This window comes from Triticum dicoccoides, chromosome 5B (assembly GCF_002162155.2).
Source record: "Triticum dicoccoides isolate Atlit2015 ecotype Zavitan chromosome 5B, WEW_v2.0, whole genome shotgun sequence".
NCBI lineage: Eukaryota > Viridiplantae > Streptophyta > Magnoliopsida > Poales > Poaceae > Triticum > Triticum dicoccoides.
In genome coordinates, this window is record NC_041389.1 from 196,327,085 (window position 1) to 196,353,726 (window position 26,642).

Sequence of the window (26,642 nt, forward strand, 5' to 3'; positions counted from 1 at the left end):
CCCCTTCAGGTTAGCGAGAGGCGCATGGGCTAAAGGACTAAAGATTACATAGTTCTACTCTCCCATCTCCTCTTTTGAAGGGTAGTCTTGGTCATTTATCAAGGACCCCTAGTGATGTAGGACGGAACCCTAATGGCCGATCTTTCACGATTTGGAGGGGAATTCCCGAAGAACACGATGAACACAAGAGAGGAAAACACTCGAATCAACGAGATCCAATCACACATATGCTAAATTCACATACACAAAGGGGAGATACAAGATCCAAAGTCAACAAGGGAGGATACATGGTAACTAGTTCATCCCAATCCGTGAGGAAAGAGGTCTTGAATCCACTAGGGGGATCTTCCGTCAAGAGGGGTCTTGAATCCACTAGGGGGATCTTCCCTCAAGAGGGGTCTTGAATCCACTTGGGGGATCTTCTCCTTAGGAGGTCTCGGTCTCCAAAGGAGTAAGGGATAAGTGGATGAGCAAAGCTCTATCTCTAATAAGCTATCACATTGCTAACCCTAGATGAAGAGGGGAGAGGTCCATATATAGTGCTAGTACAAGTTGGGGCGAATTGGAGGGATACATGGGCCTTTGGCCCGTTCACTGTGCACAGACTGGGGTCGGATGTCCGGGCTGGCGGGAGCTGATTCCTGTTGCTCTCTGTACAGGAGGGGCCGGATTTTCGGGGTTGGCCGGGCCGGATGTTCGGTGACTGTAGGTCTCTTCGGCTGTGCTGCTACTGTGGTTGACATCTCCAGGGGCCGGATGCCCGGGGCCTGTAGCCTTTCTCCGGTTCCTCTCGTCATGCTCCTTCGGGACTTGTCCATCATCACGAGCATCTCCGGGAGAGTATTCTTGGTACCTAAGCACGCATAGCATTCCGTCTTTAGGTAGTAGCCATGTCTCATGTGGATCATACGTAATATCACTAAGGAGAGATGTCACCTCGGTCTAGAGAGCTCTTGCACGTGCTTGTGTCATCGGTCCACTTTGATATACTTGATGACATAAGGAAATGACTCAGTGAACTCACTCCATTTGGCATGTCGCTTATTCAATTTTGTTTGACCTTTAAGGTATTTAAGCGTCTCATGATCCGTATGGATGACAAATTCACGAGGACGAAGATAATGCTCCCACACATGCAAGACTCTCACTAAAGCTATAACTCTTTGTCATAAATGGGATAGTTAAGTTGCGCTCTGGTAAGTTTCTCGCTAAAGCTATTGGGCACTTCTCTTGCATCAACACACCTCCTATGCCATTACCACTAGGGTCGCAATGCACTTCGAAAGTTTTATCAAAATTGGGCAATGCAAGCAATGGAGCATGTGTAAGCAAATTCTGAAGCTCATGAAATGCGGTATCTTGGGATGCTCCCCAAACAAATGCTGCATTCTTCTTACTCAATGCGTGTAATGGAGATGCAATAGTGCTAAAGTCCTTAATGAATCTACGATAGAAACCGGCTAGACCAAGGAAGCTACACACTTGTTGCAAGTTGGTTGGTTGCGGCCAAGTTTTAATAGCTTCAATTTTAGCTTCATCTACATGAACACCCTTAGAAGACACAACAAAACCCAAGAAAACAAGCTTGTCAACACCGAAAGTGCATTTCTCCATATTAGCATAAAGTCGCTCGATTCTAAGAGTTTGCAAAACGACCCTAAGATGGATGACATGATCTTTTAGAGATTCACTAAACACAAGTATATCATCAAAGTAGACCACAACAAATATGCCAATGTATTTGCGAAGAACATAATGCATCACATGCATGAAAGTGCTAGGTGCTTCGGATAAGCCCATAGGCATTACTAACCACTCATACAAGCCAAACTTGGTTTTGAAAGTGGTTTTCCATTCATCACCCTCTTGAATGCGAATTTGGTAATAGGCACTTTTAAGATCAATTTTTGAGAAAATGGTGGCTTCGGTAAGCTCATCTATTATATTGTCAAGGCGTGGAATGGGATGCTTATAGCGAACGGTGATAGCGTTGATGGGACAACAATCAGAACACATGTGAAAAGTTCATCCCTCTTAGGCACAAGAATAACCGGAACGGCACAAGGACTTAAGCTCTCATGTACATCCCATTGTCAATGAGATGTTGTACTTGCCTTTGTATTTCTTCGGGGTTGACGCGATATGGTGCCTTATTCGGTAGGGTTACGTCGGGGACGAGGTCGATGCGGTGTTCGATGCCACGAAGTGGAGGTAGTCCGGGTGGTAGTCTTCGGGATCATTGCTTCCGGAGAACTTAGGCATGGTGAACTTGAGCTTGCCGTGGCGTTGTTCTTCAATGCGTGCGGGTCGATTGTGATGGCGCTCTTGCCTTGGTTGAGGGTCTTCGACCGCTTGTTCCTCGTGCTCCGCTTGATTAGCTTGATGTTGAGGTCATTGGATTCTTGCACGGTTTCTCATTTCTTGGCGCTCCTTGAGGCGTGTGGCTTCTTCTTGTCGCTCTCGTCGAATGGCCTCTTCTTGTTTCTGGTTGCGTGCGCGGACGGCTTGGGTTGCTTCATTTAGAGCACGTTTTGCTTCGAGGGCTTGTTTGTCACGGCGTTGTTGCTCTTGTCCAAGGGCGTCGCCATCTTGGTTTACTTGGCGATCTTGGCGTATTAGAGCTTGCTCTTGGTCCATCGCGACTTGTTCTTGTCGACGTTGTTGTTCGCGCTCTCGAAGGCGGCCTTGCAAACCATTACCATGGAATGGATTTTATGATTCTTGACGATCCTCATGAACTTGACGATGATGCGAACGAAGTCTTGAGTGACTTTAATCCGAAGATGTATCCAAAGAGTGTCGACTTGACTTGCGCCGTCTTGATGATGTTGATGACGTCGAGGAATTGATCAACAAGGCTCGGAAGTCGTCCATTTGTGTTGCCAATTTGGCGTCGAGCTCTTCCATGTGGTTGGAAAGCTTGTTGTCAAGGTAGTCTCTTGTTCGTTCTTTGGATTGTCGCATGTCGGTGGTGAGTTCGCTTAATGCTTCATTCTCTTGGTGCAAAGCTCTATGCGCGCTGAATAGTTGGTTCTTGGTGACGTAGTTGTTGGGCTCCTCTTCTTGCTCGATGAAGAGTGGGTTGGTAGAAGTACTTGGCCCATTTTCTCAAGCAAATATGTGAGTGGAAGAAAGCAAAGAACTAGACCAAATGTACCTTATCCAATGTTGAAGATGGGTCAAAGATCCCCCAATGTAGTATTATGGAAGTAGCACAATTGGTACCGGATCTTGTCGATTCTCGCACCTACACAAGTAAATCTTTTGGAGTAGCTTGGTGAGAATGGTGGCACAAAATTTATGCATTAGCAAGATTCAATAATGTTGAAAGGGATTCACAAATTCGAAAGTGAAACAAGTAGACCAATAGATAAATGGGGTCGTGCAGCCAAGGAACGAGCTCAAAATGTAGAATCGACGGAAAATGCTCTTGTTGCACAACTCTAGAGAGACGCTAGCACGATTGCTCAATAGGCGGATACGAGACTTATGCACAACCTATAAGAGACAAAGCGTATCGACTTTCTATCCCAAATATGCTATGTATGTATGGCTCCCGGTGGTTCTCTCACTATGGTCCAAGATGATCGAATATGACAATTTGATATGCAATGTGGTGTTGCTATGGCTATTGCTTACAAGCTTTTTGTTTTCTCTTTGCTTAAAAGCTTTTTGTTCTTTTGATATTGTCCTTTGGCCACTTATGCAAAATTTTCGAACCAATGTAGCAATGATGTATATGCGGGGACAATTGATAACACAAGAGATGATACAATTATATATGCACGCAATGGAAGGTGCGGATCGGTTGTCACTAAAGTGCACAAGTAATGTTGCCTGGTAATACTCAAATGGCTAGTCTCGATAGGAAAGTGACGCAAAAATGGGCTCGGGGTTAACAATGCAATGGCAAGGGAGAGTGTACGAAGATGTCGTCGAGGTTACTGACGTTGGTTTGTCATTTGTAAGCAATGGCGGATGATGATGAAGTGGTCGTTGTCGATGACGAATTCGTGGCGAAGATGAGCGGCGGTGATGTCGGTGTCGAACCGTCCCTAAGTGGCCGAAACATGTTAGGAAACGGAAACCGCAACTCAAATTCTCAAAACAAATGTGTCAAAATTGTCGGAGGTGGTAGTGGATAAGCGATGGTGGTATGCGGAAGTATAGGTGGAACTCGGTCAAAATTGGTGAAGTTGGGGAAAAATGGTGGCGGTGGAGACGTTTGTTGCTGCCAGGGGCCAGATGTCCAAGTCCTCCGATCCATGGACGAACTCGATGAACTAGGTGGGAAAAAGAAAAATCGGGGCAAAAATTCGTGGAATTTCGTGGATGGAAATTGGGGAAAAGTGGAGGGAAGCTAGATCCACTAGTAACACAACAAATCCATGGATCAAATCCAACAAAACATCACACCAACAAATCAATTTTTTTTGGTAGGGCTATTTCTGTGAGGATTTTTGAAATTGGGACAAACAAAGCAAGATCAGGCTAAAAGTGGGGGTAGGGACTCCAAATTCGTGATCAACCATGGCTCATGATACCACCAGGATGATGTAGGGCGGAACCCTAATGGCCGATCTTCCATGATTTGGATGGGAATTCCTGAAGAACACGATGAACACAAGAGAGGAAAACACTCAAATCAACGAGATCCAATCACACATGTGCTAAATCCACATACACAAAGGGGAGATACAAGATCCAAAGTCAACAAGGGAGGATACATGGTAACTAGTTCATCCCAATCCGTGAGGAAAGAGGTCTTGAATCCACTAGGGGATCTTCCCTCAAGAGGGGTCTTGAATCCACTAGGGGATATTCCCTTAAGAGGGGTCTTGAATCCACTAGCGGGATCTTCCCTCAGGAGGGGTCTTGAATCCACTTGGGGGATCTTCTCCTTAGGAGGTCTCAGTCTCCAAAGCAGTAGGTGATAAGTGGATGAGCAAAGCTCTATCTCTAATGAGCTATCACATTGCTAACCCTAGATGGAGAGGGAGAGGTCTATATATAGTGCTAGTACAAGTTGGGGCGAGTTGGAGGGATCATGGGCCTTTGGCCCGTTCACTGTGCGCAGGCAGGGGCCGGTTGTTCGGCGGCTCGCGTCGGGCTGGATGTCCGGGCCGGCGGGGACCGATTCCGGTTGCTCTATGTACAGGAGGGGCCGGATTTTCGGGGCTGGTCGGGCCGGATGTCTGGTGCCTGTAGGTGCTCTTTGGCTAGGTTGTTGCTGTGGTTGACATCTCCAGGGGCCGGATGTCCGGGGCCTGTAGCCTTTCTCCGGTTCCTCTCGTCGTGCTCCTTCGTCCATGTACTTGGGGATTTGTCGATCATCATGAGCATCTCGGGGAGAGTATTCTTGGTACCTAAGCACGCATAGCATTCCGGCTTTAGGTAGTAGCCATGTCTCATGTGGATCATACGGAATATCACTAAGGAGAGATGTCACCTCGGTCTCGAGAGCTCTTGCACGTGCTCGTGTCATCGGTCCACTTGGCACTTGGGGAGACGTAGGTAGGTCCATGGGGATGACCGTAGGATGCTCCGCATCACCTAGGCTATATAAGGCCCCTAATAGGCATGTAAATCATTCACTCCCTACTTGAATAAACTCAAGAGAGTTACTCTCCCCCTTCCTAAGAGTTGAGGCTCGACTGGAGGCCGGGTATCGGAGGCCGAGGGGCCTAGTAAGGCTCGGACTAGTCTTGAGTCGTGGGACATCGGAAGCGGTAACACTCAAGTGTTCTGTGTGCTGAGCACCATGCTCGACGTCTCTCCTCATAGGACATAGGTCGTGCTCCGATGAGGCGACTGAACCTATTTTTAGAAAGATTGTTGTATGAGTGTATGACGACCTTTGCTACAAGTCTGTCGTACACACCCTCGCCTACTCATACTAACCACATTGCTAAGGGTACACCCCCTCCCCCTCGTTGAAAGTTGTTTTTGAACAACATTTAGATTGTAGTATAATCTAGCATCCTATAAAATTTCATTTCAAAACACAATACATGTCAGGAGAATAAAAAAAGATTAATTGTGCAGTGAATATTAACATTGTTTCTCTCTAAGATACTATTCACAACAAAATTTTGTCTTTATTGTACCTCAGTCTGTACAAGTAAACGAAAATAAAAATTTGTTACATCCAGAGCATTAAGTAATACCATCCCTTTAAAGTAATATAAGACGTTTTAGATCACAAGTAGTTATCTAAAACGTCTTATTTTACTTTACAGAGGGAGTAGTTTCAAATACATGACTGTTACTGTACCAAGGAATGCCAGAAGCGGCAAATTTGACAAATTTGACCTATAGGCGAAATCAAATCATAGAATGAACTATCTGTGAAACTATTTCACGCGGCTGACCTTTTTGTGTGACGCCCTGACACGACGGCGCCACACTACACTGTGCAACGCCTTAGAGATAGGCGCTACACGGCCAGCATCGCACCCGTGTGTTCAGAAAATTACTAAGTCAGTGTGCAGCGCCTGAGAGCTAGGCGCCACACTATACAGTGTAGCGCCTAGCTCCTGGGCGTTGCACTAGTGCAGCGCCTAGCTCCCGGGCGTTGCACTAGTGCAGCGCCTGAGAGCTAGGCGCCACGGGTCAGCCGCGTGAAATAGTTTCACGGACAGTTCATTCTGTGATTTGATTTCGTCTATAGGTCAAATCTGTTAAATTTGCCGCCAGAAGCAGTCTAAACCTGCTATTGATTTTACTGTTTATGCATGTGGTATGCTATCAGAAACTTCTGCGACTGAACATGTCTGTTGTGTTGCAGGAAACCTGTTCGAGTGTAACAAGGATATTGTCGATCTCCAGTAGATCTGCAAACAGTTTTATTGCACACAAGTGTGCATTGATTTGTTTCCCCAGCCGTGTAGATTCGTTCTGTGTGTTCATTTTCATGATTGAGAGTTAGCAATGGTATCTTGGACATGCTCACTTTCCATTTTGTGCATAGAAGAACATGCATGAAAATTGGCTTGGCTCAGCTATTCTTTTGTAACGGCTGGTTTAGAATTACGAATCTGTCGATCCAGAGCTGGTAACTGCATGACAGTAGTTATGCTCTGATGGCTGCATACCGCTATTTGTAGTTTGATTATCTTCTCGATGCTTTCCCAAAAATTCGTTTCTTTGCCCAAGGTCAGATGCTCTCGGTATGTCCTCTGACCGTTCGCTTCGAGATCGGTATCGCATCACGTACTTGTTGCTGTATTTCCGTACATATGCGTGTAAACATCGGCCTGCTTAGCTCATTTATTCTAGTTTTTTTCTAAGAAACGATTGTAATTTTATGGGCGCTGCTACGCATGGCCGAGCGCCAACCTCTATCATTGCAATAAAGGTCGTGATGCAGTATTTTTTTTTGAAAAAGGTGTGTATTATATTAAATAATCAACATAGGTTCATTACAATCATCATCGACCAATCGCAACACGCAGGCTGGAACTGAGCCGATCAACACACCCTTACTCACACCACTCATACCAAAACTAGCGAGAGCGTGGGCAACCCTATTGCCATTTCTAGAGATCTTAGCAATAGTAAAATCAAGGAGTTGGCCCAGTAAACTTTGAATTTCCCTACACAAGCTACCAATGGGAGATCTATTAAAGTCCTTTGAAGAAATTTGTTGGATGACATTCGCACAGTCGCTCTCAATAACTACTGGCCGGTCTACGAACTGCATGGTATCTCGGATTCCTTCAAGATAGGCTTTAGCTTCGGCCGCCTCAGCACTAGCGCAGTTACGGATTGTGTTCCAAGCAGATCCAATCACCGCCCCATTTGTATCTCGTAGAACCGCCCCCAAGCTCCATGGTTTGTCTCATGAATAAAGCTTGCATCAACATTCAGTTTGAGCCAACCTGAGTTAGGTCTGACCCATTGATAATCTGCAACTCTTTGTTTAGTCTCACGGAATGAAATGTCTGGCATCACTTTTCCTTTTCCTTTAAAGTCAGGAAGCGACTGTCCTGCTTTGATCGCCGCAAAGGAGCTAGCATAATTTTGTAGGAATTCTGCTGATGCCTTTATTGTATCTTTCCCGTCATCAAATATAATGTTATTTCTAAGGTGCCATGCTCGCCACCAGATGAAGAGGAGGTGTGTACGCTCCTCCTCATTCGCCTTATCAAGAGTTAGAAGGACTCACTCACGCCCCGTACATGTAAGATCAGTGTCCCGAGGAAGGGTCCAGACCTCACGCATGGTGTCATGCATGGCTTTAGCTTTTGTGCATCTCATGACTGCGTGATATCCATCTTCTGGTTCCATCCCACAGATAGAGCATGTAGGGAATAGCTCCAACCCTCTCTTATGTCTACTTGTCTGAACTCCGAGTGACTCCGTCGCCAAACGCCACCCAAAATTTCTAATCTTGGGAGGAACATTTGCTTTCCAAAGCACGCTCCAAATCTTTCTTTCTCCAGTTGGCGCCGTACTGCTTTGTCCCAAATCTCGATTCGCCTCCTTGTCATTCTGCGAACCGAAAAAACACCTGAGCGTTCTAAGTGCCATGCTATAAAATCCTATGAGGTAGACCGTGGGAGGCGAATTTTTAGCACTTCGTCAACATCATGAGGTAGTAATATTTTCCTAATCAGTTCCTCATTCCATGTCCTTGTCACTGGATCGATCAGCTCGGAGACCCACTTTATCCTAGTACAAGATTGTTTCCCAGTGATTTTTAAATTTCCCCTTGGGATCCAATTATCTCTCCACACTCTGACTTTATCACCTTCACCAATCCTCCAAACGATGCCTTTTTTAAGGAGATCCAAACCATGACAGATTCCTTGCCAACACGGTGACGCGTTCTGGATAAAAGCAGTATCAGCAAGATTGCCATGTGGGTAATATTTTGCCTTTAACAGTCTCGCACACAAGCTGTCCGGAAATTGGATAAGTCGCCAAGCCTGCTTCGCCAGGAGAGCTTGATTAAATAAGCGGAGGTCCCGGAATCCCATACCTCCCTTCTCTTTTGGCATTAGCAACTTATCCCAGGCAAGCCAGTGTATCTTCCTTCTATCATTTTCGTCCCCCCACCAAAAGTTTCTGGTGATCTGTGACAACTCCTCACACAGGCCTGCAGAAAATTTGAACACACTCATGGCATAGGTAGATAGTGCCTGGAGTACCAATTTTATGAGGCTCTCCTTAGCCGCACTGGATAAATATCTCTCACACCAATCCGTACATCTCTTCAATGAACGCTCTTTAATGGCCTGAAATTTACCATTCTTCATCCTTCCTTCAGGGACCGGCAGTCACAGATACTTTTCTTCAAAATCAATTTTCTGAACACCCAGGATCTATGCCACTCTCTTTCCTTCCTCCTGATTACATGATTTGCCAAGCATGATAGAGCATTTACTAGGACTTAACAGTTGACCCGTAGCCTTTTCATACCTCGTTAGTACATTCTTAATTCTCGAGGCTTGGTCCTGATTCGCCTTAAAGAATAACATGCTATCATCCGCGAATAGTAAGTGAGAAATGCCAGGCACCCCTCTGCAGATCTTGAACTCCTGAATATGACCGGTGTTGATCTCCGATTGTAGCAGAGTAGAGAGACCATCTGCGACGAGCAGGAATAGGTAAGGAGAATATGGGTCACCTTGACGCAGGCCCCGAGAAGGCGAAAAGGACTGGAGGATAGTTGCAATATTTTCTGCAATACATGGCTCATGTTGCAGTTTTTTTTGCAAAACATTGGTCAAATTGTAGATTTTATTTTGGACGGCTTAAAAATAAGCTGCTTCTCCTTAGATTAAAAAAATAAGACATTCCCTAAATTTGTTATCCCATAACTAGCTTAAAAGTCTCGATGCATAGGAGAGACGGCTTAGGGAAAAGTTAGGGAGGCGGCTTATTTTTTAAGCTGCCAAAAAACCGACCCTTTGTGGTAGAGGCTTTGTTGATGTTATGGTTTTCTTTTTCAGTGGAATTCATGTTGTAATTTTTTTTGGCAATAGAAGTCTTGTTACAGTTTTTTCTTTTCGTTTTTTCTTGCCTTGCTGTGCCAAATCCACCACGTCACGTGGGGACGCGTGGAGTGCAACCAAGGTGGCGGACGCAAGCGTGATAATCAGCGCGTTGAAACATATCATTTCTCTAATTTTATTCATATTCATACAAGTAAATTGATTTGGATCTACTCCCTCCGTTTTAAAATAGATGACCCAACTTTGTACTAATTTTGTACTAAACAGTACAAAGTTAGTACAAAGTTGAGTCATCTATTTTGGAACGGAGAGAGTATAATTCAAGAAAATACAAAGTAACTTTTATGACTAAGAATTACACTGAGATCTCTTGCCTAGAAGAAATACTCTCAAGACTTAGGTAAATAGGCTGCAATTACACGAGAGTAATGGTGAGAGAATTCACCTTCACAAAGAATCAAATCAACAAAAAGAAAAACTTGAAACACTAACATAAACCTATCAGACCAAATTAATCGGATGAAACAAAACTCTCTAACTTCATGACATCGGCAAAAAAGAATGAAAGTAATTTTATTCTCACAAAACTATGATCACCATTTACATTGCCGCATTTATTGTAGGTAGGTGTCGTCATGTCCTTCCCTTGTACAAGTCACTTCATGCCCCAAGATGAATCATATGCCTGCTCCCAAGCTATGCTCCTGTCGACCCCTCAAAGAAAGAGCTATGCTCCCTTTAGTTTAGTCTAGGGGAAATAAAGGCGGGTGCGACCAACTGTAGGTTCTCTGCTTCATCCGGTGCTCCTTTTAGAGCAACGATGTCGCTACCTTCATCGCCCGCAAAGGTCAGGAACCAGGGGCGAGGTCCGGTAGGTGCATTCGATTCAGCGTAACCACCCACTTTCTCTTCTCTGTATCATCTATTTGTGGCAGTTCACTTCACAATGCACCATCTATTTGATTGCTAGGCCCATTTGGCAGCCCCTTTAAGGACTTGCCTTTGGGCATCCCATGGCGCCCCCAACACTTCTAGGGGCTCCGTAAAAATCTGGGAGCCCTCCTATGGAAATTGGGGTAAATCATTTCTTCTTCAGAACTTTCCCGAACTGGGTTTTATCTCGTTCTCTCCGAAACTTTTTTGGTTCCTCCGAAACACTTCCGGTTCTCTCCCCGAAACACTTTGGCCATCTTCAAAACTTTTTTTGGTGATTTTCTCTCATGCACCTAACCAATCTAGTACTTAATTGATCAATGAAACTTAAGCGTGTGACCCTGTAGGTTCGGTGGAAAATAGATCTAACCGGAACTCCTTCCATTTAATGATCAATAGCGGAATCCTTGACATCCATATTGACCCCTATACCCACATGAATAAATACCGAGTGAACTTGTAGGTAATGTATGCTATTCCTTTTGCTTCATGACCCATTAGAAAATCGGAGGTGAGATTTATCGGCATCGCTATGAACAACTTGACCACTATGCCAGTTCCCCCACTTTTGTTCTCTTTTTTTGTTCCTGTGTTCTGCCATCACTGTGATCAACTCACGATGTGTCTGTGCTACTCCCGTAGGAGTTGTTGGATTCCCTGGTACTTCTCGGACGTGTCTATAATTTTTGATTGTTTCATGCTATTATATTATCACTGTCATATGCTTTATATGACAATTTATATAATGTTTTGGACTAACCTTTTAATTTAGTGCCCAGTGCTAGTTCCTATTTCTGCATGTTTTTTGTTTCGCAGAAAAACCATTCCTACCGAAGTCCAAACACGATGAAACTTTATTATTATTTTTTCTGAAACATAAGAGACCCTAGAAGCTTCTGGGAGGGCGAGAAGACCCACGTGGGTCCCAAAAGCCATGCCGACACACCCAGGGGGATAGGCGCGCCATGACTTGTGGGCTTCACGTAGTTCCATTTTCCCTAATCCTGGCCTATAAATTCACATATATTCTGAAACCCTCTGAGTGAGACCCGAAATAATTCTTCCGCCTCCGCAAGCCTCTGTTCTTCCGCGATCCCATCTGGAGCCCTGTTTTGGTACTTGGCCGAAGGGGGAATCATTGGGAGGCTATCTTCATCAACTTTGATGCCTCCATGATGATGTGTGTGAGTAGTTCCTTTAGGACCTATGAGTCCATAGTAGTAGCTAGATTGCTTTCTCTCACTCTCTTTTGATGTTCAATACAATGATCTTCTCTAAGATCAATCCGATGTAATCTCTTGTGGTGTGTTTTTGGGGTCCGATGAATTGTGGGTTTATGATCAGATTATACATTGAAATTATTTGAGTCTCTTGAGATTTATCTACCACATAAATTTATAGGGTTGTATTTCCATGTACTTTGGCCAAGTTAGATTGATTTATCTTCAGCGGGAGAGGTGCTTTGTACTAGGTTCAATCTTGCGGTAATCTTGTCCTGTGACAGGAGGGGCAAAGACATGTATTTGTATTGCTGCTACTAAGGATAAAACGACTGGGTTCGATCATATTGATTGGTCTTACTTTGCCTACATTATGTCATCTTGCTTAAAGCGTCACTCTATTTATCATGAACTTAGTACTTTGAGATGCATGCTGGATAGCGGTCTTGGGGTGGAGTAATAGTAGTAGATGAAGTTGGATTAACGGTCCACCTGTCATAGACGTAATGCCTATATATTGATTATGCCTTGGATGATCATCATAACTATGCCAATTATGTCAATTGCCCAATAATAATTTGTTTACCCACCATTGATATGCTTATGAGAGAGATTCGTCTAGTGGACCTATGGCCCCAGGGTCCATTCTCTAATAATCTAAGAATCCTACAATTGTTAATCTTGTAACTGGCAAGAACAAGGGGAGTGATGACCTCCTTGCCTTTGTTGGATGCAAGCTATTGTCGTGTCTGTGTGCAGGTACTGTTCATGTTGCTGGTATGGTGCCTCCTTCTGGTTCGAGAATCTTGGTTCTTAACTGAGGGAAATACTATATGCTACTATACTACTTCACCCTTACTCTTTGGGGAACCCAACAACCATCATGAGTAGCAGAAGAATTTTTAGCGCCGTTGCCGGGAAGAAATCACCTGACAAATCAGGTGCCTTTGCACAAAAAAAATTCTTTTTGCTTGTTTTTGTTTTCTTTCCTAGTTGCCACGTGCCTTCTATTTGTTTGTATCTTCGCTTGTGTAAGTGCATCTAGTGCCCCTTAGTGATTTTGGTGTATTGAAGACTTATAGGTTAAGGGACTAATGTGTTTGTGAGTGTACACATGTTCTATAAGTGTATGAGGAGTTTGATGTTTATGATGAAAGTTGACCCCTAAAAATGAATGTCTTCACCTGAAGACTTTGAAAATGAGGAAATTGGTGTGACCTTAAAGACTTTGATATTGATGCGAGGATTATGAAGCATGAAGACTTTTGTTTTCGTAGTTTCATTTTCTCTTTCTTGAGTCATAGGAAACACTATACTGTTAAAGGGGGCCGAGGTAAAACTAAGGAAAAGTTTCCAAGTGATGCTCATCTCAAAGTCTACACATTCCCAATCCTTCAGAGTGAAGCCATTGGAAATCTCATACAATTCAGTCAATTTCTTCAGTGACAGAGACGAAGATCTTCTGTTCTCTGAGGAATTTGTTCCGACCGAGGAGTTAGGAATTTGCCAGTGCGAATTGCCTACAAGTGAGGAACATGACAGCCCTGAGGAATTTGAGAGCTCAAATTTCCGACCGTTGTTGTGCTATGTGCCAGCTGTCCAAAACATCCTATCCACCTAACGGGCATATCATTGAAGGGCCTTTATGTCTTATCATGTCGGGCTGCTCCCCGACTATAAATAGCCGCCCCCTACAACCACTAGCTGGTTGGCTGCTCCAAGAGAAACTGACACTTGTCATTGAGATCATCCCATCCTCCGAGGACTTTGAGTGAAAATCATCAAGTGAGGAAAACCCAAACCCAAACACCTACAACCCAAAGTGATTGAGCATCACTGAAGAGATTGTTCCTGTGTGGAACCGACGCTTGTTACCCTTGAGGACTGTGCATCCTCCAGATGGTTAGGCGTCATGGTCTAGAGCATCCAAGAGGAATTGTGGATCGCCGAGTGACCGAGTCTGTGAAGGTTTGGAAGTCACCTGAAGACTTACCACGAGTGATTGGCGAGGTCTGTGTGACTTTAGCTCAAGGAGAATACGGTGAGGACCGTGTGTCCTCAGGTTTAAATACCTAGCCGCTCCAACTAGACGTACAACTGTCACAACAGTTGAAACTGGTCTACCAAATCACCGTCTTCACCAAGCTACTGGTTCTATTTCCTCAACTCATTCATTTCCTCATTCATGTGTTGATGTACTTGATCGTTATTGTTTGAAGACTTTTACTGAAGACTTTGTCTATTTCCTCAATCCTAATTCTCCAGTCACTTTGTCTTCAGCCTACTTATCTTGTTTACACGCTACCTGTGCTTTGTGCTTGTTTCATTTCATCATGATGACTGTGTTACTGCCATGTTATGCTTGCACCTGAGTACTTATTCTGCTGTGAGTAGTTCGTTGCCTAGGAAATTCCTTACTTACAATTTCCTCAGTGACGAATTCGTAAAAAATTACCTATTCACCCCTATCTAGTCTGTATAACGCACTTCCAATTGGTATCAGAGCAAGATACTCCCTTGTTCTGTGTGATTTTGGTTTAACCACCTGGAGTTTTAGTTATGTCGACCGGAGGTATGAATAAAGTGTCGTGCCCCATCTTTGACGGTCATGATTATCCCAAGTGGAAGGCCATGATGAGGAAGCACCTCATGGCGAAGAACAGCGAGTTGTGGACCGTCACTGAGGTTGGCCTTAACGATCTATGCAAGATGGTGCATGCTAATGATATTCGCAAGTACACTTAGCTGGACACTATGGCGAAGGATATCATCTGCTCCTACCTATGCAGCGATGAATTCAGGTGCATTATGAATCTTTGCAATGCGAAGCTTATCTGGGACCGAATCTCTGACGTCTATGAAGGTCATCAAACTCATCATGATCCCTGGTTTGATGAGTTCAAGGAATCACTCAAAACGATGACTTTCAAACCTGAATCATCATCTTCAGCACCATGCCTCATGGCAAATGGCGCAAAGGTACCCAAATATCCCTCATCCGAATCTAGTGAGGATGAATCTGATGAAAATCTCAAACCTAGCTATTCCAAACTTGCTAAGATTGCCGTCAAATAACAAAAGGCTTTTGAAAAGGTTCAAAATCTGCTAGACAAAAGCGATGACCTGTTGGGTGAAGAAATGGATCAAACTCAAACTCTGACAGATAATCTTCATTGACTTCAGTCTAAGTTTGATAACCTTCAGAGTCATCATAGCACTCTCTTAGCCGATCATGAGAAGCTTTCTTATGAATTTCTTCAAAGAAAGCAAGATCTTGAGAAGCTAAGGATGAGTTATGAAGATCTTCAGAAAGAAAGTGATTCATTGCTTGCTCAACAGATCATTTCCGCTCAGGAAGAATTTATTCCACCATGTTTGAAATGCATTGAACGTGAATCTGCTAATTCTTGACCTGAAAGTTCAATTGCTTCTATTGCTCAAAATTCTTCAACTGTCTCTGTGGTCACAAATTCCTCATTGGAGGATACCACAAGTATCACTGACGATAATGCAGGGTTGAAGGAGTTGTATGTGACAGACATGTACAAAAGCCTCAAAGGGCACCAGGCTCTTTGTGATGTGCTTAAAAAGCATATCCTCCATAGAAACCCTAGGAAAGAGGGTATTGCATTTGATAGGAAACTCAATGCTGATGGGACCTATTGGAAACCTGAACAGTATCCCAAAACCTCATGGGTTGCTTGGAAAGGACCTCCCGTAGATCCATCCACTTTATCAGGCTTTACATGTGAATCTTCATATTCATCTGATGAGTCATTTAACTCCAACTATAAATTGTTCAAAAATCAGAATGGTGAAGTATTTGGTAGATATGTTGGTACTAACTATAGGAACGGTCCCAATATGAAGAAAATCTGGGTTTCCAAAAGGTGCTTTGAAAGTCTTCAGGTGAATGTCATCATGACACCACTTGTGAAGAATAGGAACTCCACATCAAATTCTTCATATGGACCAAAGTCTTCATATGGATCCAAGTCCTCATGTGGACCAAATTCCTCACGTGGATCAAATTCCTCAAATGGATCCAAATCCTCATATGATCATTATTGTGCTAATGCTTCTGTTCCGTAGGGAAAAGCTAAAAGCTACGAATATGTGCATTATTCTTCAAATCATTGTGTTCATAAGTCCTCGAAGAATTTCTCTACTTACGCATATGCATACTCTAACCCCTTTTTTGTGAAACGAAGTGCACTGGCTTCAATGCCACCTTTCTCTTATGGAGCTCGCAGAATGATGAACTCTTTGCCACCCCTCTAGATGTGGGTGGTGAAGAAAAATAACTAATCTCTTGTGCAGGGTCAGGTCTCTAGACAAACTTGAACGTCTGAAGAATTTGTTGGAGACCTGAATATGCTTGAAAGGACGCAAGCTAACCATGAAGAAATGATTACTCATTTCTCACGTCCTTATACTGTTATATCTGTTGTACTACTTGATGAAATTTAATCTGATGAATTTGATGTCATATTCTTCACTGATGAAGTATATGAGTTCGTAAGATGCACTAATTCATCTGCAGGATGATCAACCCAAAGCAACTGAGTGGGTCATCGACAGTGGATGTACAAATCACATGACCGATGACAAGAACTTATTGATGGACTCTGCTTTATCTCCATCGCATCTGAAGCATATCACCTACGCTGACAAAGGCAAAAACAAGGTATTGGGTCTAGGTAGGGTTGCGATCTCAAAGGATAGACACATGGACAAAGTCATGCTTGTCGAGTCCTTAGGATTCAACCTCATGTCTGTCTCAACGCTTTGTGATCTTGATATGGTTGTCGTCTTTGGCAAATATCGTTGCATTATGCTAATGGAATATGACAATTCCAAAGTCTTCAAAGGCTTTAGGAGGGGAGACTTGTATATTGTTGATTTCTCTATAAGACCACAGCCTGCCACATGTCTACTTACAAAAGCTTCAGAAGGCTGGTTATGACATCGATAACTAGGTCATGTTGGTACGAGGTACTTACATACCACTACTGCAGGATGCTGCTAACGTGACAGTACGATCAGAGACCCTTCGACGAAACTGCGTGCAATGCAATAATCACAAACGGCGGTGTAAAAAAACCCGTCAAAAAAGGTGCAAACGTTTGCGATGGCGGACACATCAAACACGGTTCAGATTTTACTTGCGTGTGCGATGCTGGGCATACGGTTGATCCAGCAGAACTGTTTGCGATGAGGAAGAAGAACAGAAATGGGCAGCCATATCAATGTGTGTGTGATATACGACATACCGTTTACTCCGATGAACTGTGTGCTATTAGGGAATGCAACATAAATGGTCAGCCAGATCAAGGTGTGTGTGATATAGAACATACGGTTCACTCGGACAAACTGTTTTCGATTAGGTAAGAGAACGGAAACGGTTCATCTTAACAAGTTGTGTGTGATATGCGACATTTGCGATCAGCCAAAAGAACACAAACGATTCGTGTAAACATGATGTGCGTGATAATAGCAAACAACTCACTCGGACAAACTGTTTGCAATGAGAAATTATAACACAGACAGTTACTATAGTAAGTTCATGCGCGATTCTGTTCGTACAAAAAACTTTGAAAAATGCAAACTAGTTGCTTGTGGTGGCTAGGAGTATCGCACACGATGCGTCTGCGAGTACTCGTGTGCGATGATTAGTAAGTTACACATACGTTTCCTTATGTTAACATGTGTGTGAATTTGCAATATGGATAGTTAATATGCAAATGCCTTCTGGACATCGGGCAGACGCTTAAACTCAAAGAACTGTGTACGATACTAATACTTTCCATGAAAATTTAAGAACTTGGCTAACATCATTTGAGTAACATATATATAGTGGTTACACTATTTGACAAAAGGAGGATCTTCGTAACACAGTTTTGACAACCATATGGTCCATATCTAGATACTTAACATAGTAAAAACTATCAAATTTTAAGAGGCTAACGACCAACAACCATATGGTCCATATCTACATACTTAACATAGTAATAGATAGCACATTTTAAGAGGCTGAGGGCCAACAACCACAACTATCCGCTGGAAGCAGCTTGATCACGGCGACTCGGCATCTCGTCAGTGAAAGGGAAGAGCCCTCTTGTGCCTTGATAGAACATGAGTAGAATAGTGTCTCCATTTTTCCAATATGGATGCATTGCCACGACAAGCGAGAACTTGTTAATTTGAATGGTTCCATTTCTGTGGGAAATGCAGTACCTTGCAATCACTTTGCGTTATTAGCAGGCACAAGTGTAATTCGACCACGCCGGGAAATCGAACCAGGAACTGCTACAGCGGGCAATTTCTGTTGAAATGTAGAATAAAAACCAATTGTAACATATTGTTGAAGATATATATAGTTTATGAGCATCAACATTAAAATAAGACTTTTTACCAGCGTTTTGTGCACACAATTGGTCTTGTTCAATGTGTGCACCATAGGTATAATTAATCCCATCCAAAATCCAGCGTTCATACGTTGTGCTATCTCTGTCAGATTATCAACAAAGTTTATGACATGCTTCAAGTCCTTCCAGTGAAATTTGGTATGCTTAGTAACATACTGATCATTCACTATGCATCCAACATATCCTGCTTAAAAGGTGGAAAGGTATTATTTATTCCGAACATGGCAGAAGAATATATAATGCGCATAATTTGGTAAATAGAATTTGTTATTGCCTAGGAATGGAGTTAGAAAATGAAATCACAATTGGTTGCATAAATAGTGATCAATTAGTCAGAACAAATTCCTTGATTTTTTAAGTAATATGACAGCATGGAGAAAGTTGAAAGGACACTAACCTCGATCAGAATTTGATTGGCTGATGAGTTGGGGAAGTAAACATCCATGTTAGTTAGACCAGGCTGTGGTGGACGCACTAGAATTTTATTGCCAGCTTTTAGTTCATAACACTTAGACATTTTTCTCCAAAGGTCCGCATTAAAATAGGAGTGACCATCTTTATCAAGTTTTATCCTAACCGTCATTGTATGTCCATGCAGCGTTGTCAATATGACATCCTGTGAGTCATCAACAAAGTAAAGCCCAAGATTCCTTCTACTCCTGTTCTTGCAAAGCAAGGGATGTACTGCATGAAATGAAAATTAAGCTCCTAAATTAGATATATTGAAATAACAGAGCAAGATGCAAATGTGGGAGTAACTGATAGAATAGATCAATATATAGATGAAAGCAAGTACAAAAATATATAATTAAAAATAGATAATGTAACAAAGATTTGATGCAAATATATAGATAATGTAGAAACAGACGGTATATCACATATTTAGGCCATGCCGACCGTGGTAGGTTGAGATTGAACATACCGAGCGCTCCCTGAAGTCATCCGGAATGGTGAGATAGAACTTCGTTTCCGACTGGCCGCGACCACACTTGCCCGATTTGTGCTTGCACTGTGGACACATGAATGAACACCCACGAATCAGCTAGAACAAAATGATTCCATGGTGATTTCCACTGGTTGATTAACAGCGACGGACGGACTGCGATAAGAGATGAGTGAATGTTTTGCTAAGTTGATTACCTTCTCCATGAGAAAAATCCCCGGGCAAATCCCGCAGAAAACCCGAGTCGACCAGAGTCTAGAATGTCGGTGCAGATAGGCGGCAGAAAGCGGTAGGGGCGAAATCCCCTGCCGTTTGGAGCGCGACCTCCGCCCGCCGACAATAGCGCCATCGAGCTTAAGGTGGCCACCGCGATAGAAGTTGATGAGGTGCAGAGTTGCGGAGGAGTCCGTGGCGAGTGGGTGGGGATGAAGGGGGCGAGGGTTTTCTTTTTTCCTTTTGCAACACACACGGTTCGCAGAGGCGACAGAGATGAATCGTGTGCGATAGTAAATCACCAAGACTGAATGGGAATCTGAATTTCCTTTGTCCTTTATCCATGAGGTTTTTTCTACGATGAACATAAACCCTGCTAATCACCGTGTTCAAATTTAGCACTTTTCCGGGTTCATTTACAATATTTAGGGGATTATGTGCATTTTCTAGGCATTAATGCACATAATTCAAATTCAAACAATCGAAAAAGGTGCACAAGAACGGTCTGGAAAACCATGATCATGCTATTTAGTAATTTCTCATGCCTTTTACAAGGAATTGGCAAATATTTCAAGGAAATGTGTGGCCTCACCATGCCGTGGTAAAAAAAATGAGAATGTTTGTCTTATGTCGTCATGCATGCCATTCATAAATCGAACCATCACCTAGGAAATTTCATGGTTTCAAGGGGAATCAGCTAGATTGAAGGGGCCGGGAATCCAAATTTCCTTCCAAGCTTGTCATTCAGTTTTTTCTACAATCAACATACCCCCTCGAATGCAACGTGCTCAAATTTGGCATTTTTCCGGGCTCATTTACCATATTAGGGGATTATGTTCATTTTCTAGGCATTAATCCACATAATTCAAATTCAAACAACCGGTGAATGAAAAGGTGCACACGAATGGTCTGAGAAAACCATACTCATGGTATTTAGTAAATTCTCAATCCTTTTACAGGGAATGAGCAGAGATTTCAAGGGAATGCGTGGCAATAGTCAACCCAAACGCGTCATTTACTGGGTTAGCAACTATAGAAAAATGAAATACGTGCTTGAAAAACATGACGCCTAGCATGGTGCCATCATGGTATGGCCTCACCGTGCCCTGGTTAAAAGCTGAGAAGGTTTGATTAATGTCGTCATGCACACCCTTCACAAATCGAACCATCACCAAGGAAGTTCCATGCTTTCGAGAGGGAAATCACCAAGATTGAAGGGGAATCCAAATTTCCGTCCTAGTTTGTCGTTCAGTTTTTTCCAACGATCAACATACTGCTTCAGATGCAACGTGTTCAAGTTTGACATTTTTCTGGGCTCATTTACCATATTTAGGGGATTATTTGCATTTTCTAGGCATTAATGCACATAATTTAGATTCGAACAATCGGTGCATGAAAAGGTGCACAAGAATGGTCTGGAAAACCATCCTCGTACTATTTAGTACATTCTCATGCCTTTTAGAAGGAATGGGCAGATATTTCAAGGAAATGTGTGGCAATAGTCAACCATAAATGCATCGTTTACTGGGTTAACAACTATACAAAAATAAAATACATGCTTGGAAAACATGACGCCCGGCATGGTGTCATGGTATGGCCTCACTGTGCCCTGGTAAAAATTTGAGAATGTTTTCCTTATGTCGTCATGCACGCCTTTCATAAATCGAACCATCACCGAGGAAGTTCCATGGTTTCGAGGGGGAAATCACCAAGATTGAAGGGGGATCCAAATTTCCTTTGTCCTTTGTCCATGAGTGTTTTTCTACGATGAACATACACCGTGCAAATCACCACATTCAAATTTGACACTTTTTCGGGTTCATTTACCATATTTAGGGGATTATTTGCATTCTCTAGGCATTAATGCACATAATTCAAATTTGAACAATCGATGCATGAAAAGGTGCACAAGAATGGTCTAGAAAACCATCCTCGTGCCATTTAGTAAATTCTCATGCCTTTTACAAGGAATGGATAGATATTTCAAAGAAATGTGTGGCAATAGTCAACCATAAATGCATCGTTTACTGGGTTAACATCTATACAAAAAATGAAATAAATGCTTGAAAAACATGACGCCTGGCATGGTGCCATGGTATGGTCTCACCATGCCCTGGTAAAAATTTGAGAATGCTTTTCTAATGTCATCATGCACGCCTTTCATAAATCGAACCATCACCGAGGAAGTTTCATGGTTTCAAGAGGGAAATCACCAAGATTGAAGGGGATCCAAATTTCCTTTGTCCTTTGTCCATGAGTTTTTTCTATGATGAACATACACCCTGCAAATCACCATGTTCAAATCTGACACTTTTCCGGGTTCATTTACCATATTTAGGGGATTATGTGCATTTTCTAGGCATTAATGCACATAATTCAAGTTCACACAATCGGTGCATGAAAGGGTGCACAAGAACCGTCTGGAAAATGATGCCCGTGCCATTTAGTAAATTCTCATGCCTTTTACAAGGAATGGATAGATATTTCGATGAAATGTGTGGTAATAGTCAACCACAAACGTTTGGGGCTCCATCATGAGCCGAGCGACGGCGCGATCGACTTCATCATCATCTATGCCGAGCACGGCCTCGGAGGCCATGGCGCGGGCTCAGCTACTGCTGAGGTTTCCACCAGCGGCCGAGCAGATGGATGAATGAGGTGCCACCATCCAAAGTCTGCTCAGTTTCGCGGAAGTTGAGGGCTCACGACGAGCTGCACCGCTGCGACCTCCCCAAGCGACGGCAACGGCCCATGCTGCTGCCCACACGAAGGGAGCCGTCCATACGATGCAGTCCCAACAGTGGCAGCCAGCACGGGCGCGACCAAATCAAGACCCCAATGACATCTCGATGGCCTCTTTTGATCCTCAAGCACGTCCAGGCCAACGGTGAACCCCGAAAGATAGGCAAAGAGGAGGCGTGTGCATCATCGAGCAACGCCACGACAACCTCCTCTGAGTCGGCGGGCGCGACAGCCCCGACATTGACGAGCCCACTCTCGGTGTTGACGGGCCCCTGCCCTTCAAGGTTGGCTGCCCTGCCTTCACCCATGAGCTGCGACAAGTCTGTTGGCCGCCCGTTCGCACATTCAAGCCAGATACCTGAGAAGTACGACGGGAGGCTGAACCCGACAGAGTTCCCGAGCATCTACACCATCGCTGTTTAGGCTGCCGGGGGAAGAGATGAGAAGGTGTTCGCCAACTACTTCCCATTGGCCCTCAAATCCAATGTGAGGTCTTGGTTGATGCACCTGCCGGAGAACTCTATTTCGTCATGGGCAGACTTGTGCCATGAGTTCATCGGCGCTTTCACCGGTGGCCACCAGGAGCCAGGCCGTCCCAGTAATCTGCAGCTTCTCCAACAGAAGGAAGGAGAAACCCTCCGTAAGTATCTACAGAGATTCAGCAAAGTTCATAGAAATATTCCAAATATCCATCCGGCATCCGTGATAGCTGCCTTCCAGTCCAATGTGCACAACTGCCGGATCCGTTCTAAGATGAACGTGCGGTTGCCCAAGACTGTGACGGATGGAGGAAGGGAGGAAGTTGCCCAGAGAGGAAGATTGCATTGATGTTGATTCAAAGGATGATGATGAATCCACCAGTCAGAAGGAGGTTGAGAAGCGCAGTAAGAAGCGGAGGGATAAGGCAGTGTTGACTGTTGAAGGGTCAGGAACCCCAAGTACCGGCAAGATCGCAAAGACTGAGGCCCCCGGCAAGGAGGTTGCCATGTGCGCCGATTGCCGGGAAGCTGCAGCTGCCAAGAAGGCCGGGAAGGGCGATGGGCCGTACTGCAAGATCCACCAGACCAAAGGCCACGACCTTTAGGAGTGCTATCAGGTTGAGCAGTTGGTCAAGAGACAGAGAGCAAAATATGAGAAGCATGATAAGGAAAAGGGTCAGAACGTCGCTGCCAGTAAGGGCCGAGGTGATGGAGCAAATTTCCCCGGCAAGCCCTTTCGGAATAAAGGAAAACCCGCCAGGGACCAAGAGAAGGAAGTCTGTGATGATGTGAGTGATAAAGGGGATGAAGAGGAAACCAGTGAGCAAGAGTTTCAGAAGGCCACAGATGCCCTGTGCGTTGACGGGGGTGCATCTTTGCACACCTCCCACCGCCAACTCAAGCGATGGGCACGGGAAGTCAATGCCGTGGAACTAGCGTCAGAGGCCCGGAAGCCACTTAAATGGTCCCGTAAACCCATCATATTTGATGAAGAGGATCATCCTAGCCATACCACTGCAGTAGGATGCCTGCCTTTGTTGGTTTCTCCAACAATTCACAACCTCAAGGTCACAAAGATGCTCATGGACGGTGGGGCCGGACTGAATCTGATTTCCCCAGCAGTTATTAGCAAGCTTCAAATAGTAGAGGAAGAGCTAGAGGATACTGACGTGTTTCAAGGAGTCAACCCCGTCAGGAGTCATCCTAAGGGGAAGATTACGTTGCCAGTAACATTTGGGGGAGAGCTTAACTACCAGACCGAGAAGATTGTGTTTGACGTAGTTGATCTCCCCCTGCCGTACAATGGGATCCTTGGACGCCTGGCCTTGGCTGAATTCATGGCGGCATCCCACTATGCCTACAACACCCTGAAGATGCATGGGCCACTGGGATTCCTCACCATCCCATCAGATGAGAAAGATGCCATCATTTGTGTGGACAAGATGTACCTGGACGCAGTCGTGGCAAAGGCGGCGGCGACAACGGTTCCCGCCAAGGAAAACAAAGGGAAGAAACATGATTTTAGGACCTCCGGCAAAGAGTCCGGGAAGCGTGCCCCCTCCGAGTGCACGACACCCATTGACGACGTGCCGGAGTGTTCCAACAGCAAGAGATCCAAGGTTGCTGCTCCGCAAGTGAAAAAGGTTCCGGTAGGGCTGGCTGGCATTGATGGTACTTTCACCATCAGCGCCACCCTCGATGAAAAATAGGAAAGCGCCCTCGTTGCCTTCCTGCGGGCGAATATTTATGTGTTTGCTTGGCAACCATCTGATATCCCCGGTGTTCCTAGGGATGTAACCGGGCACCACCTTGCTGTCTGCCCACACGCCAGACCTGTTAAACAAAAATTCCGGAAGCAGGCCTTGGAGAGGCATCAGTTTATTGCAGAAGAAATTAAGAAGCTTGAGGCAGCTGGTTTGGTCAAAGCAGTGCTACATCCCACTTGACTAGCAAACCCAATGGTGGTCCAGAAGGCAAAGGGGAAGTGGAGGCTGTGCATCGATTTCATAGACCTCAACAAGGCTTGCCCAAAGGACCTGTTCCCCTTGCCGCGTATTGATCAGATAGTGGACTCCACTTCAGGTTGTGATTTGCTCTCATTCCTGGATGCCTATTCGGGGTACCACCAAATCTTCATGTTCAAAGAAGACGAGTGGAAGACATCATTCACCACTCTATGTGGTACGTACTGCTTTGTCCGCATGCCATTCGGATTAAAGCGTGCCGGGTCCACTTTTGCAAGGGCGGTCCAGATTAGTTTTTAACCTTAGCTACACAGAAACGTTGAGGCTTATATGGATGAAACTGTGGTCAAAACCAAGGATAGAGCAACTCTCATTCAGGATTTGGAGGAGGCGTTTGCAGATCTATGCAAGATCAACTTGAAGCTAAACCCAGAGAAGTGTGTGTTTGGCGTTCCCTCCGGCAAGCTGCTTGGATACTTTGTGTCCCACAGGGGAATCGAAGACAATCCCGACAAGATCAAGTCCATTGAGCAGATCCAAGCGCCAAGGACAGTCAAAGATGTGAGGCGCCTGATGGGATGTGTTGCCGCGCCAAGAAGATTCATCTCCAAGTCCGCGAGCGTGCCATGCCGTTCTTCAAGATTTTGAAGAAGGCAGGTCCCATGAAGTGGACCCCTGAAGCAGATGCAACTTTGCAAGAATTGAAGACCTACCTGTCCTCTGTGCCTGCCCTAGTTGTACCCAATCCCCAGGAGCCGTTGTTGCTATACTTAGCGGCAACCAACCAAGTGGTCAGTGCTGCCTTGGTAGCACAGCGAGAAGTGGATGAGAAGAGAGTGATCAGAGGCCAGCAGGGACATATGAGGATCAAAATAGCAGCAAGCACCGCAACAATGACAACCCCAAGGATGCGACAAGGAAGAAAGTGGTGCAGCGCCCAGTGTACTTCGTCAGCTCCTTGTTACAGGGGGCTAGGTCGAGGTACTCTGGCGTGCAAAAGTTGATCTTTGGCCTCATCATGGCTTCAAGGAAACTGCACCACTACTTCCAAGCCCATGAGATCATGGTTGTTACTCATTTCCCGTTGCAACGGATACTCCGAAACCCAGAGGCTACCGGAAAAATAGTGGAATGGGCTTTGGAGCTATCCAGCTTTGGTTTGAGATTTGAGAGCACATCAACTGTCCAGAGCAGGGCGTTGGCAGAGTTTATTGCAGAATGGAAGCCAAACCCTGATGAGGAAGTGACAGAAATAGTTATCCCTGGCAAGGAATCCCCCCAAGAATGGATTATGTATTTTGATGGTGCTTTTTCCCTGCAAGGTGCGGGGGCTGGCGTGCTTCTTGTCGCCCCCTCTGAGGAGCACTTGAAGTACGTCGTCCAAATGCATTTTGCACGAGAAGAAGCAACCAACAATACATCAGAGTATGAAGGGCTCCTTGCCTGGCTCAAAATCGCAGCAGAGTTGGGAATTAAGAAGCTAATCATTCGAGGAGATTCACAGTTGGTGGTGAGGCAAGTTAACAAGTATTATCAAAGTACATTGATGGAGGCATACATCAAGGAAGTGAGAAGATTGGAGGAGCACTTTGACGGATTACAAACAAAGCACGTACCCCGCGCGGAAAACAACATTGCTGATTATCTCTCAAAGTGTGTTGCGCAGAAGCTTCCTATGAAACCAGGGACTTTTGTTCTCCGTCTTACTCAGCCCTCCGTATCCCCAGCAACAATGGCCCGGAAGAGGAAAAAGTTGGACAC

At 44.5% G+C, this 26,642-nt stretch overlaps 1 protein-coding gene across 3 annotated transcripts in view; it reads left to right on the forward strand.

Moving 5' to 3' along the window:
• LOC119308057 (fructose-bisphosphate aldolase-lysine N-methyltransferase, chloroplastic-like) overlaps positions 1 to 7,154 on the forward strand; it is a 33,172-nt gene extending 26,018 nt beyond the window's left edge. For 2 of the 3 annotated variants that reach the window (XM_037584175.1, XM_037584176.1), the window contains exon 10: positions 6,788 to 7,154. In XM_037584175.1, coding sequence (XP_037440072.1) covers positions 6,788 to 6,928 — 141 coding nt within the window. In that variant the 3' untranslated portion in view covers positions 6,929 to 7,154. The remainder of the gene's footprint in view (positions 1 to 6,787) is intronic. The other variant, XM_037584174.1, reaches the window with a different exon arrangement.
• Positions 7,155 to 26,642: the final 19,488 nt, after the last annotated feature.